The 14,630-nt window shown below is 31.3% G+C and overlaps 1 protein-coding gene across 5 annotated transcripts in view; it reads right to left on the reverse strand.

Moving 5' to 3' along the window:
- LOC109602724 (sodium/potassium/calcium exchanger Nckx30C) overlaps positions 1 to 14,630 on the reverse strand; it is an 80,717-nt gene that overhangs the window by 7,260 nt on the left and 58,827 nt on the right. For all 5 annotated transcript variants that reach the window (XM_020019193.2, XM_020019185.2, XM_020019178.2 and 2 more), the window contains one exon: positions 9,993 to 10,245. In XM_020019193.2, coding sequence (XP_019874752.1) covers positions 9,993 to 10,245 — 253 coding nt within the window. The remainder of the gene's footprint in view (positions 1 to 9,992; positions 10,246 to 14,630) is intronic.

Consider the following 14,630-nt stretch of genomic DNA (forward strand, 5'->3'; position numbering starts at 1 on the left):
AGCAAAATGTTTTCGTTATTTTTTTTCAAAATTTGTAAATATATATACAGTGATGAGGAGGTAAGCTCATTAAAGTATATAAAAATAATTAAAGAAAAGATGTGAGATTAGTTTACTAGTAGTCTCGAAATTCTGGATAAATGTGAATTAGAATGTGTCTTTGGGTAATGGTAAAGTTGGCTTTCAGATATGATTTTTTGTGGTGAATAAGCTGTCAATAATTGAGAGTTAGTTAATAGTATAATTGTTATAATTTTATACTGACAAATTAGTGACTAATCTCAAAATAAATTACTGTCAATCATGAGAAGAAAAGTACTTACTTACATTTTTCTAAAAAAATCTGACATTTGCAAACAAAACTTACTTTACCATCTGACTCATGCTTATGATCTACTTTAACAGTCTCTAATTCTTCTGTAATTAAACTAAAATTGTTCTATTTATAATTTTTTTTTAACACTTGTGCATCAGCATTGTGCTTTTTCAAGATGATGTGTGAATATTCGGACGTGCTGAATGTATCATTAATTGAAAATGAACAGTAAACGTAAACAAGTCAAAGCCTTGCGTAATAAATTAATAAACAGGAATAACATAATTCAGCCGTCTCGTGCAACTTCTTTGGATTTCGTGTAACTCCAACCAACCCCCTTAACCACACATCTGATCGCCGAATGATTGAGTGTCGGCATACTGAAACATATCGACTCGACGAACCGGCCCCGACTCGGTGCAAGGTGCAAACAACGAACAGCAGCAGGAAGTCCTACTAGGCGGCAATAAAAGCAAGCGAAAATGCCGGAGGGTCCCATAATTGGCTCTAAAACGCATGCAAAGAGCAAGGGGCAAACCGAAAACGAACCAGCCGTCCGACGAACGACCCGCTTCTGTAATTTTCTTGCACGAAACCAGTCCGAGCGCTAATCGATAAAGGCAACTGTTTAAATTCGCTAATCGAGGAAATTGTGTTTCTCGAGCCAAACACATGACAAGATTTATTTGTTAACAAAGCAATTTATTTCGTTTGGCACGGTTTAAACAGCGCACAGCACGGTCTCAGTTATCACCGAAACGATATTCCGTTTTCAATACGGCACAACGTTCGATTGCAGCGTTCCGCGAATCATTCAATAAAAGCATTTTCCGGTCCTTCTAATTACTCCAGATAATCTGGACAACGGCGCTTTCGCTGCGTCCATTTATTACGCTGCCGCCATCCGAGCACGGTTTATTTAATTATGTTAAAATTCATTAGTAACTCGCAGTGTGCGTTCCGAGCGCGAATAATTAATCAATCGCTTAAAACCGTTTGAACTTTACTTACCATCAGATAAATCTCATTTAACATATCGGCGTTCGAATCAACCTGTACTTTATTTTCGAGCTTAAATTGTTGTCGGTTAGAGTGTGATAAACAGTCCAATTTTGAGGTGGTAATGGTGAAAACGGGCCAGCATTTTACACCAATCAAACACATTTATTTCCATTAGGTCTCAAAATCCTACCGAATTACCTCTATGTGTGTGGTTCTTATGTGAAGTAGAGAAATTATTGTTCGGTGAAAGTCAAGCAATTCTTTGTGTAATGTGTTTCTTAATTTGGTTTGAAGTACTTATATTTTTGATAGATCATAATTATTGTTTCCAATTAAAATCAGTGTGTTTAATTAGTACTAATTTTAAATTCAAAGTAATTTTATTGTTATTTTATTAAATATTTGTCGCATTACGGTAGTGGGCATTATTATAAGAACTTTTTAAAATGTTTAATATTTTAGTCATAAGTCTTTTATTTAAAATATTTATAATTTACTATTGTTGTTTTATATAGTATTATAAAAATTACTATATTCTTATGCTATAAAATGTTACATGAATTGAGCTATATATATTTATATATATATATATATATATATATATATATATATATATATATATATATATATAAAGATTAAGGGATTTTTTATGATTAAATTTGTGTTATTTAATTTAACATTAACGTGTAACATTGTATAATATCCTTTTTAGTGTTATAATTTTGATCCATCACTTGGCATAGACTCAACCATTTTCCGAATATACAAGTCTATATTTCTTCTTGTTGCTGTGATGAGTTCATTTAAATTTATAAAATTTTTGTGTCGAACTTGTTAAGGTATAAGGTTGATGCGTGGAGATTGGGCCGGGGAAAACAATATCAATGCCTTATAATTTTGGATTTGTGTTTGGGATCGTTGAAACACATTTATTAAGAGCATGATTTCTTCAATATATGGAAACAAATTGTTGTTTAATATATTCTTGTACAAAAATTAGTCTATGGATGTCTACGTCAGAATAATTGAAGGATCTCCATAGCATAATTGAAAGGCCATCATGTTCCACTGTGGGTATTAGGGTGGGCCAAAAAAATCGACTATTTTTTTTAACTTCCGACACTGAAAAATTAGACACCATTAAAATATGCCATCCAAAGATGAGTTAAGATGATATTAATATTAATAGGAAGGTCCTCCTCATCTTAGTTTTATATTTATTCTTCAGTTCCATATGGCAAAATCCATATCTTACCATTACTTGATCGTACAGAAAATTTTTATTTATATATCTTATATGAAATTGAACACTCTGCAAAAAAGGTATCTTACAATTTTTTCATAACTCTTACCATTTAAAAGATATCGGACGACAAAGTTTGAAGTATTTAAGAAAAATTTTTACTTCTAAATTTTATAACTCGTAGATATATAAATATTATAAAATACGCAATATACAGCCTTGTAGGAAATTAAACGCTCTACGAAAAAGGTCTCTTGTGGTGAATCGATCACTTTATCTATTTAGAAAATATTCGAATTCGAATCCTAATGTGTACTGATTTTAATAGTTTTTTAATAAATATTTTAAGTTTATCCATTTAAGACATGAATTTTGAAAATATAACTTTTAGTGTAATTTTGTTCCTTAGGATATTTAATATAAGCAGAACCATCTTTTTTATATAAATATAATAAATTGACTTTAGGCTTGTCACTAAAAACTACTTTTCCCCACTCTTCTGTGGTCCAGTGAATGTGATCCTAAGCAAGTCAAAATTGGATTTATCCAGTTTTTCGAACTCAGTCAACAACAATTTTTTCCATAGCTATCACTTAACCAGTTTCTCTAAATTTATTAATAAAATGGGAAACGATTGACTAATTTAGCCGTAAACTCATTCTCGGTCTTGGTAACGCTGAATTATAATTTTTCTTACACTTTCACGAGTGATTAAATAATTATAATAAGCAAAAGACCGCTAGTAAATAATCGATTTAAATTCACAGAGAGCAATGGAAGACCATAAAATAGTTTTTAGGCTGCGATCAAATAAATGACTCATATGATACTCAAGTGAAGAAAGCTAAAGCTTGTTAAATAAGCGATCTCTAGGCTTTAGGAGCCGATCACAATTTATAAATTTTATGTGGAGTATTCAAAAAACTTTTCCATCCCGGAACTGTGTTACAGAGGAAGCAGTAAATTCGCCAGCTAGGCATTAATGGAAAAACAATTATGAAGGAAGTGTATTGGGACAATATACATATTATGGATGAGCAAAGTTTTAGTTAGAATACTGACAGAGCAGAAAGTAGTAGCATTATTCCGGATGAAAAATGGCGTCTCTCTATAATTAAGTTGTTAGGACTCTGCCGTGTCTCCCGCGGGATCAAGCCGGAACAGACTCCGAAAACCGATAAACTCCCCATTCTCACGCGTCCCGAGCACATGGATGGGGACCATCGATGTGGATGCGTCGCCCCGTTATACCGTAAACCGTCTATCGTTCCGGCACATCCGCATCGAACATAAAAACCCACCATGAATTGCGAAAAGGGAAATGTTTCAGTCCCGATCGACGGGAAGTCGATAAATTCTCGGTAGCGAGGCGGGAGCCAACGGCAGCGGCGGCGGTTCTAGCGCCGTCCGACATGTCGGAAGACAAGCCCGACTTGGCCCGAGTTCCGGTCTGTTTTCCCGGTTTTTGTGTTCGCATCTTGTGCGCTCTTTATTCGAGGCTCACAAGGACTTTAACGGACCACTACAGTTGCTGGAATTATTATTTTTTAAGTGAACAAACACAAATAAGCATGTTGAGTGAAGAGAACAACGGCAAAACAACAGGCACTTTGTTATCCTGGAAAATATAATCTGGAAGGTGGTCACAATTCAGGCAATATCAAAATGGAAGTGGACCGATCAACTGGAATAACATCAATTATGAAATTGGTCAAAGCACGGCGGTAACCCTCGAACGATCAGATCTCTGCATTTCAGTGGGCTATGTGAATTGTTTGCGGCATCACTTACTAATGACGTTCGAGGTTCCATTAATTAAAGTTTATGCTTGACAGCGGATGCCTCCTTTCACATTATTAAATCAAATACTTCGGCTAAACAGTAGACACAGGAATTTATTGACGTTAATTTTCCATAACTCACATATATCCGATGCGAGACAGTGCGACACATGCAAATGTATTGTTCTAAAGGAAAGCGCAGATACAAAATCAAATATGAAATGCTTGTTGTTAGCAATGATATATATTAATTATAAGTATTAAGCATTACATTTCGTAATTTTCAGATATGTGCCATCTTATCCTAAAAATATTTTCTTATTACGAAATTTTTTGTAAATTGAAATTTATTCGAAAATATTAATACGTGACACTAAAGGAAATTTAAAAGCTCTTTGATGTTTTTTATTAAAATATTATTACATATTATTATTATTAAAATTATTATTACACAGTTTAAGATGGATTTGAATATTTTTATTTAATGTGTACTGTGTTATTGTTATGTATAGAATATATCAATATGTTAAAAATAAGTAAATTGAGATAACTTACATATGATTTTAGTAGAAATGCAGATAGGAATAATTATCCCATTTTTTAAAGTATGAACATAAAAAAATTTAAGAAATCAATGTACTTTAAAATTAATTTAAAACAACAAATCCAATATAACCACATGATAGTGGTGAAATATAAAGAATTTTTGACAGTCTTTGTTTGGATAATTGGTAATTTTTTCTCTAAGGTAAATGTAGTTATTATTTTACCAGTAAGAATTTCTTGCTGAACTTTGGCCTATGTGTTATACAGTACGAAAAGAGTTTGATCCATCTGAAATTCAGACGGGTCAAACGCTTTTCCTACTGTAGGTACAGTCGGCTGCAGAATAGCATTACCACTTTGGAAACAAAATCCTATGAGACCCGCTATCGATAAGCTCCGCCCAGTACACCAAAAAGAGGTATACAAGGGACAGATATAGTAAAAAAAAGGATGAATACTAATTGCGGTAAGTTATAAAATTTAAATGAGGGGCCACCGAAATTTGGAAAATATGCTTAAAATTGGATTTGTCGAACGAAATATTTACTACTAGGACTAGTTAGTAATCTTTAGTATTTTTAAACAAAATTAATGAACATTTTATACACTTCACATTTTGGTGTTGTTGTCTTCAAATCAATCTAATCATAATGAAATGAAATGAAAACATAAGTTGAAACGGAGAAAATTTTAAATAATCCAGTGAAATCTATTAGAATCGATATATAAAATATAAGAATGTGGATTGTGATATCTACTTTTCTTAGAATTTAAAAATTGTAATAATAATTGGGATTAAATATTATATACAATTATATATTAATTAAAACAAAATGTCTACCTAATTTTTTGAGACTGGCTGAAGTAATTCTATTGATGTAATTCAATTGTACCGACACAATACTTAATTGACAAATGGTTTAAAAAACTGTTTTTTTTATTGTATATTATATTTCGTTTTGTTACTATAAAAATATGTCTTTAATAATTAAAATTTTATATATTTCAAATTTAGGAAACGAATATTACTTTAACTAAAGCACAAATAATAAAATAATTTAAATTTATTTTAACATAATAATTTATAGAACATTTATACAATAATATTAATTTTGGATAATTACTAAAGCAGTGACAGATCAGTATTTGTTAATTTTAGTAGAATTGAAAAAAAATCACTATTATTAGAAATGTGAAATAAATAAAATAAGAGTAATAGTTACTTTTTCATTCGATTTTATAATATTGGTGTTTATTTAGAAATGTTACAAGTGTACAACCCAAATTATGGGGTTACTTCACCTTACAAGATGTTTACTTTAAAAATACTTATGTAAATTCATTGAATTTTTGTGGTTAATTTATGGTATAGCACAGCCTACCAAGACAATGCTGTATCCTTCTCTCCCACACCCTAACTCTCATATTCAGACCGCAAACGAAACTGGACCTTAGGGTGGTAATGCCATTCTGCAGCTGACTGTACATGAAATTATTTAATTAGATAATTAAAATGTTTCTTTTCTAGGTACTATTATTTACTTTGACGTTTAAATATACATCAGATTGTTCTCCACTAATTATCTACTGATGAACAGTGAGGTAAATATGGTTACTAATTTACCAGTAAGAACTTCTTATTGATGTTTGAGCCACTCATTTTACACGTTTAATGTCATGAAATTATTTAAAATATAATTGAAATGTTTCTTTTTATTATACTATTATCTTCTTTGACATTTAAATTTAGATAACCGTAAGCATTGTGAAAAATTGGACTATAAAAACCCTTTATCTTCCACAAATTTTACCGATGTCCAACGACAAAACCAATAGCAGCAACGTTTTAAAATCGCAAATGACGTAACAAAAGCCAGAAATCGCATCGCAACAAAACTAAAAGATGCATTGTTTCGCGACAAATCAAATTATTGTTCGGACAAATGCGACGTTATGATACGATTGAGCAGTTTTAGGAATTCTCCCGTTTTGAAAAGCGCATTTCCAGACAAGATAAGCGGCGAGCACATACGCCGCAGCGCAAACTTTTCATGAATAGTGCCAAATAAACTTTGCCGGCGGCAGTTATCGAATAGGGAGATAATCCGGAATTGACCTACATTTAATGTTCTTTTAAAATTCCGGATCGCACAGAATGTTTAGTTAAGGACACGTAAGGAAGATGTACGAACGTGAAGATAAGCGCGGCTCGTTGTTTGTGCCGTTTTTATCATTCGTCATGTGCACGAATACTCGCATTTATCGAATTCTGCATTAATTTTGTTACAGTTCTACACACACACACAGACACACACAAAGTTCTAAATATGGAAATGTGCGAGGAAGGGACGGAATACTATCGAGCATCTACATAAATTTATATAGGAAACTTCGATATAATTTACCTACATTAAACATTGCCATTTACCCACTCGGATTTATATATTCAGTCACCGGGCGTGGAGATGGTGTGATAAGAAACTATAGTAGAATTTACACGACCGATCGATTACATTTACACAAGTTGAGGCCGTTGCAATGGCGCCAGAATTCCATCCACTCAGCTGTTCCACTAATTCGTACACGGTTCGATCCCGCGGTCATTTCGGATACCCTTAACGGTATCAGTCAGATCTTATCACGGAATTATCGGTTGTCCAAAGTGGGACTCCTAGGTACTTTCGATTTCCATTAATTAGGTCGAATGGAAAGTTCATTTTGGTAAAGTAAAATAATCGTGTTTGTTCGATCATTGAATTTATTTTAAATAATTTGTATTTCATCCAATATTTAATATTTAAAGGGAATAATTAATATTTTACGATATAATATCCATAAATACATATTCACTTCGTAAAATAAAATAAAATTTTAATTACTCCGATTTTAAGTATTATATTTTATGTATTAACACTATTAAATAATATTATCCACATAAAAAGGGATAATTTATTTATACTGAGCTATCAAATTGGAATTGCTTTTTTATAATTAATTTCAGTTTTGTTGAATATTGTCAAGTAATTTACAGTGATAAAGTTGTAATAATTATTATAACAAACATTTTAGATGGTTTACTACTTTGATTATTATTATTAATAACATATTTATGTTTAATGTATCATTTGCAGGAATGTAATTAATCTACTTTTAATTGACCATTTTTAAATATGTAGTTAATTTTTTATGTAATTTTAACATCGCATCCACCATTTTTTTTCAATTTTTAGTTAAGTTTTTATTAAAATTAATTTAACAGGAACTGACTAACTTTAAACAAAGATTATATTTATATTTTAGTCAACATCAATATTCAACATTATTTCAATGTTGATTTTAAAATTACATTCAATTTTAATGTATTGAATATGTTTGTTTAAATAGAAATACATACTTCAGCAATATATTTATTAATTAACAAATACGGATTATTAGGTTAGAATAAAACCATTTTCATTTTTGTTACATTAATTATGGTCAATGCTGATTGATTTTCAGTATTCGTGTGTGACGAGAGCATAAATTAACACAAGACGATGGAAATTTAAATAAATAATATCTCTTTTTATTTAGTTATTAAATTTATAATAGGTAAATAAAATTAAATTTATTGGCTTAGAAAACTAAATTGATTACACTGTAGTATTTATTTAAAACTGTACATGTAATGCTTTAATCAGAAAATCTAGGCTATTTTACGCATTCACCATTATTTGAAATAATATTTATGCAAATAAATGTGAATGAATATCTTATACACGAAATTTAGAAATTGATTATTTATTTAATATTTGGCATCATAACCATTTTGTTTAATAATTTCTTCATTCGTCATATTCATCGAATCGACAAGATTGCAACACACTTTCACAGGAATGTTTGCCCATTATTCTTGTATAACTTGCCATGCTCTTTGTTGGTGATATTCTTTATCGTAATTAATTCCATTTGCTGCATAGATGTTCAATTCGATTAAAATCTTGACTCTGTAAGGGCCATGGGAGAACATTCGCCAACTGATTCAAAAAACATTTTTTAAAAGACTGGATGTGTATTTCCAATTGTTGTCTCGTTGAAACCCAACTATAGATCAATTAGTTTCCGCAAAGGGCAACATATGATTTGCTAAGTTATCTTTATATACCATGATGTTTCCTCCAACGTGTTTAGCTGTTGGTTTTTGGTATTTCAAATTGTTTCTTATTCCAACTGACCTTACATATTACGTATCATGTGATGCAAAGATACTTTCATTGCTCCATTGTACTAAATTCAACATGCCTGGAGATCAGTCCATATGATTTCTGGGATACTCCATTTGGATTTTTTGATTTCGTTTGAATACATAAGGTTCTTTCATAGCTATGGACCCAAAATATGACTGAAATCTTTCGATATTTTCTGGTTAATTGTGGTAAAAAGTAAATTTATTAATTTCAGAATAAAAAATACTCTCTCAGTGAAATAAAAATATAATAATTGTTTAATCCTCTTAAATAATATACTAAATTTTCTTCTTTATTTCGTAGGAAAACTCATTTGCATGGTTAAGTGGAAAGTGTTCAGTTATTGGGCGGAAAACGAATAACGTCCTCCGGACGTAATCGAGTCCGAACAATTAAGAAGATATGGACCGTACTCAGTGTCGAAATTGTCGCAGATGACATCTGCGCCCCCCTCACCCACCTCGAGAAGTTGGTAAAGTTCAAAAACTTTTCCGTCGAATAATAAAGTGGCGTTTAATTATTAACAAAGCCCCGCCTCGCGAAATACATTCAGTATACTTGAGAAGGGGTCCTTGGAAACGACGTCGTCGTCTAGTTGCACAATTAGACGGAGGCCGGCCTTTTCGGGGGGGCTTTTGTTGTTGTAGCGCCGACGTTGACTTCTCTACAATCCCCCCCACGTCCCAAAAAAACCTTATGAATTATGACGGAGCCGTTAAAAAATTAATGATCGGATGAAAGTTTTCGATGGCAACGACGTCGAATTTCGGTAATAAATTTTCAGCCGGGCCCGCTTTCGTTGGTGTTTGTTTTACCGAGTAATTTATCAATTCGCCGCAGAAAACCAATTAGATTGGCGATAAAAGTGTCGTACTTACCCGACGGTAACGTCGAAGATGTTGCTGCCAACACTGGACGAGACAGCCATGTCGCCGAAGCCCTTCCTGGCGACGATGACGGACGTGATGAGGTCCGGGATGGATGTGCCGGCGGCGAGAAACGTCAGTCCCATCACCTCGGGTGGGATGCGCACCGTCTCGCCCACCATGTTCGCCCACCATACCATCAGGTACGAGTATGCGGCAATCCACAGGATCGACCCCAGGAACGTGATCGGGAAGAACTTCTTACCTGAAAGCAATATGGTTTATTAATATTTATTGGAGCAGAAACTTGAAATTGATTAAATAAGGTTTCTTAATGGGACATTGATTAAATAACTCCTACAAATTTGAAAGTACGAAGAATTGAAGAAATCTAATATATAATCGGTATTAACTGCACTTTTTAATGTCCACTTCTTATACAAAATATACATTGTTTTAATATTGTTTTATCTAAACAAAAACAATATTATTTAGATGTGTTCTATACATTAGAAAATATTTATTTATTGTGAATAATAATTTGTCAAAAATATTAGTTTATGTAAAACTATTTGTCATAATGTCTGTAATCCGTTTTAATTACATTTTCAGCAATGACTTCGCTTGTTCGTAAGAGGAAGATTGCATATTTGAAGAATAAGTAAATTTGGAAATTCTGTATATCTCTTGAGACGTTTTATTTATTTAATTATGAGTTTTCATTTTCAGTTAATAGTCTCTCACTATGGAAGTACTCAAGCTATTTTCAGATTATTGTTTAAAGAGATGAATGAATTGCTTCGCGATTTTAAAGTTAATAACCGTTAATTAATGGTAATTTAAAAAAATCATGAAGAATGGCATATTATTGAATGTATCACATAGAAGTTCCAGTTAAGTACTGAAACAGATGACAGACACTTGAAAGCTGTTGGATACACAAAAAATTAGGATAATTGAATGATACATATGTTGTTAAAAATAACCTAATAGACATTGTTATTTGAGAATTATTGCTAAAACGCAATAAAAAGGAACTATTTTCAAAGCAGATGGTAACTGTAAGTTGAAAAAAGTATAGTAAAATTACTAGTTTTTCCCAGTAGAAAAGTTATCCTGAGATTTTGGTAGAATTAGAAGGGAATCAACCATTATGAGATGGTTCAATTTATTTAAAGAATGTTATGGACAAGAAGAGCGAGAACTGATCAAGTTTTCCAACATAACTCTAGAGCAAAAGATAGTGTCTGTTTGACGGTTAAGTTGCCCAAACGATCGATATACAAGTTTTAACCAATAGGAAGGATATAGCAAGTTTTTGGTACGATTCGAAGGAAATCAAGAACTATGTGATGCTTCCGTTCATTCGAGGGATGGCATCGATGAGCAGAACCAGGATTGATAAAGAGGGTTATTTTATTCCAAAATAACTCCAGACTCTGGAAAATTAGTTGGCTTGCCTTAATGCATCCATCTTAGGCATCTTAATATTCTAGCGATTTATGTCGCTGCAAAATTCCTTGGACATTAAATTCAACAGAAACGATTATAGAAAGATTATAGAAATCACCTATCCCAGCTTTCTGCTAACACGGATTCTGTATGAGATACAAATTTAATAAAAGTATTAGTTGATGTTGAACTATTTTAATATAATTAATTTTTTTAACCAAATGGTAACTGACATTGAAAATGAGTCACTTATAATAATTTCTTTCTGAGTAATGGTGAAGTTGCTTTAACGGTGAGCACACGAATCTTAACCAAGGACTGGAAGGAAGAAATCAAACACAACCAGATGCTTCCATTCATTTGAAGGATGGCATCGACTAGAAGAGTTAGAATTGGTTAATTAGAAGAGTGTTTTCTTAATACTCTGGGAACTTAGTTGAGATGTCTTACATCCATATTAGTGAGCTGATATTGTAACATCTGTTCCTTGGATGACATAAAATTCACCAGAAGAGAAGATTATGGAAATAACCTGAGCCAGGTTTTTGCTAACCTGAAGAAAGGTTTTCATGAGATAGGAATTTAAAAAAGTACTATAATTTATAAATAAAATTTTACATTTTTCATTCTTAAATTATTACTTTTTAATATAAACAAAGCTCCTAATGTGCTATTTTAAACATTGTGATATTATTATATTACTTAGTGATTTTCTAAATATATCAAATTGGTTGAATGTAAATCAATGAAAAGCTACCTACAAGTAAACTATATATCATTTTTATTCTGTAATTTGTCATGTTTCTGACAGATAGTGAGCAATATAAATTGCATCTGTTAATTTTTAACAGATTTTAATTAAGTAATTAATTTTCATTAAAAAGAATAATTAACATGAATGTTTATTTACTTAAAAATTAATAGTTTTTATAAACAATTACATATTGAAGTTTGCCAAATAAAAGCATTTGAAAGTAAAATAATTTATTAATTAAATGTAATAATAATATTCAATAAATTGACATCAAAACAAAATAAAGAGAAAAAAGTATGTTGTTCTTGTTGTAATATACACTTTATAAGACATTTTGAAGTTATAATTGTGCCAAAAATGAAAATATCATGATAATTTCGTATTAGTTTATTTGTTTTCTAAAATTTACCATCAACATAATTTCTGACGACAAGGTTTACAATGTTCTCAAATAGGTAAAAATTAAATTTGACGGATTCGCTTAATTTTTTAAACTTTTCATCATTACCATTATTTAAATTTACTGAATTAATTTGCAATTTTATGCAGTTGTCCACAGAAAATATTATAAAATAGGGGACGGTTCACGTTTACATTGTAAAAATATGCAGAATATAATGAAGGTGTAACACAAGTTTTCGAATAATAATTCGCTTTATCGTCGACGTTCATAAGTGTTTGCTCTAAATCAACGTAGATTACACCTTTTCAAAGCGTTCTGTCAGCGAGCTTTAATAGGATGTCCAGTCCAAACCGTTTTCACGTCACTCAACCTGGTCAATCGTAATTTGCATTCATCAATTGAAATTTAACGTGGAAACCATTTAGACACACCTAGGAATTCGTGCCATTATACATAATTGACGGGGAATTTTTCTTTATATTCCACAACATTCGATTTTCACTTGATGCAATTGTAAAATCGTGAAACTCGTACGATTCCATTTGAATGCGGAATAACCGACATGTTCTGTTTACTTAAACATCGGCACAATCCGTGCGGCCTTTAAAAATTAATGCCCATCAGTTTCGGAACGGCTCCGTTCATTCCGATATCTGCATAGTTGGAAATGCTCCAATCTCTGCGCCGTGCAACGCGAAAACGCCCACGAGATTTGCTGAATTAAATATGTTTATGGGTAGTTTACATTTGTTTTGCCATGCCACCAGTATTCTTAATCCGTTACGTTCGCTGATACGGATGTGGCAAAACGTTTGGTGTGTTGCGAGGAAGCGCAATCCGGCTAATTGCAAGCGATGTATCTTGTTAGTTTTGCCACTGTTATGTTATAATTGTAATTTAATCCGTCATGTTTTTCGGACCGTGGCTTAAGTAAATCTGACACGTTAAATTTACTGTTATTGTGGAATTAAAAAATATGTTTGTTTTTCATATAATAACTTGCTTAGTCGTTAAGCTTTCCGAATTTAATGTAATTTTTATAGTCGTGTGGGACTTGCCATACACGCATATATATTTTTAAAAGGCATTTAAATTTAAATCTTACACAAAATCGGTTTTACATGTAATTTTATTATTTATATTTTAATATAATTTGTATAAAATTCTTGTGGGTCTAAAATCATTCAAGTATTTAAAAGTGGAATAACTTTCAAAGGTATGAAAAGTTTATTACTTAGGAAAAACTAAAATTAAATATCCTGAGTTTTCGATAGGATAGTAAGGGAATCAAGCACTATAAGATGTTTCCATTCATTTGAAGAATAACATCGACGAGAAGAGCTAGACTTGGTCAATTGCTATCTATTTCTGTCGGTGCAAAATGTTTTGGATGATTTTGTATCCAACAGAAGAGAAAATTATGGGAATTATCTGTGCCAGTCAATATGGGGAAAGGATTTTACGAGATTTAAATTTAATAAAGGTTGTACATTTTTAAATTATTATTTATTCATTTTTTAAATACACAAAGGTATTATGTATGTTATTTTACATATTACCTTATTTTACATTTTTGAACTAATAAAATAAAACAAAAGTCTAAAATTCGAATGGTTTACAAAAGTTGTAGGTGAAGCTTATTGTTTAGGAACTATACATATAAAACATGTGTAAATAATTAAATTGAAAATATGAATTTACGAAGTGTTTCAAATATTTAAAATCATGGGAAGGAATATAGATTACTGAACAATAATAAAAGTTATTTTTGCAGTTTTAAAGAAAGATGTAACAAGAGGTGAAATGAACATTAATTTTTCAAATTTTAGAATGATTCTCAGAGGGTGAGTCCAATGTATATAAAAAATTAAATAATTTGGTCGTAAACAGTTTATTTTATAAGAAAAACATTAAAATTTTCACTAATAAAACGCTTATATTAACTAACAAAAATATATTTTCTTTTTTTTTCAATTTTATTTTGGTACCAAAGTTCAGCAATTTAATTTTTATTTTAATAATATTATTACTGATTACAGAT

The sequence above is a fragment of the Aethina tumida genome, chromosome 1, assembly GCF_024364675.1.
Source record: "Aethina tumida isolate Nest 87 chromosome 1, icAetTumi1.1, whole genome shotgun sequence".
NCBI lineage: Eukaryota > Metazoa > Arthropoda > Insecta > Coleoptera > Nitidulidae > Aethina > Aethina tumida.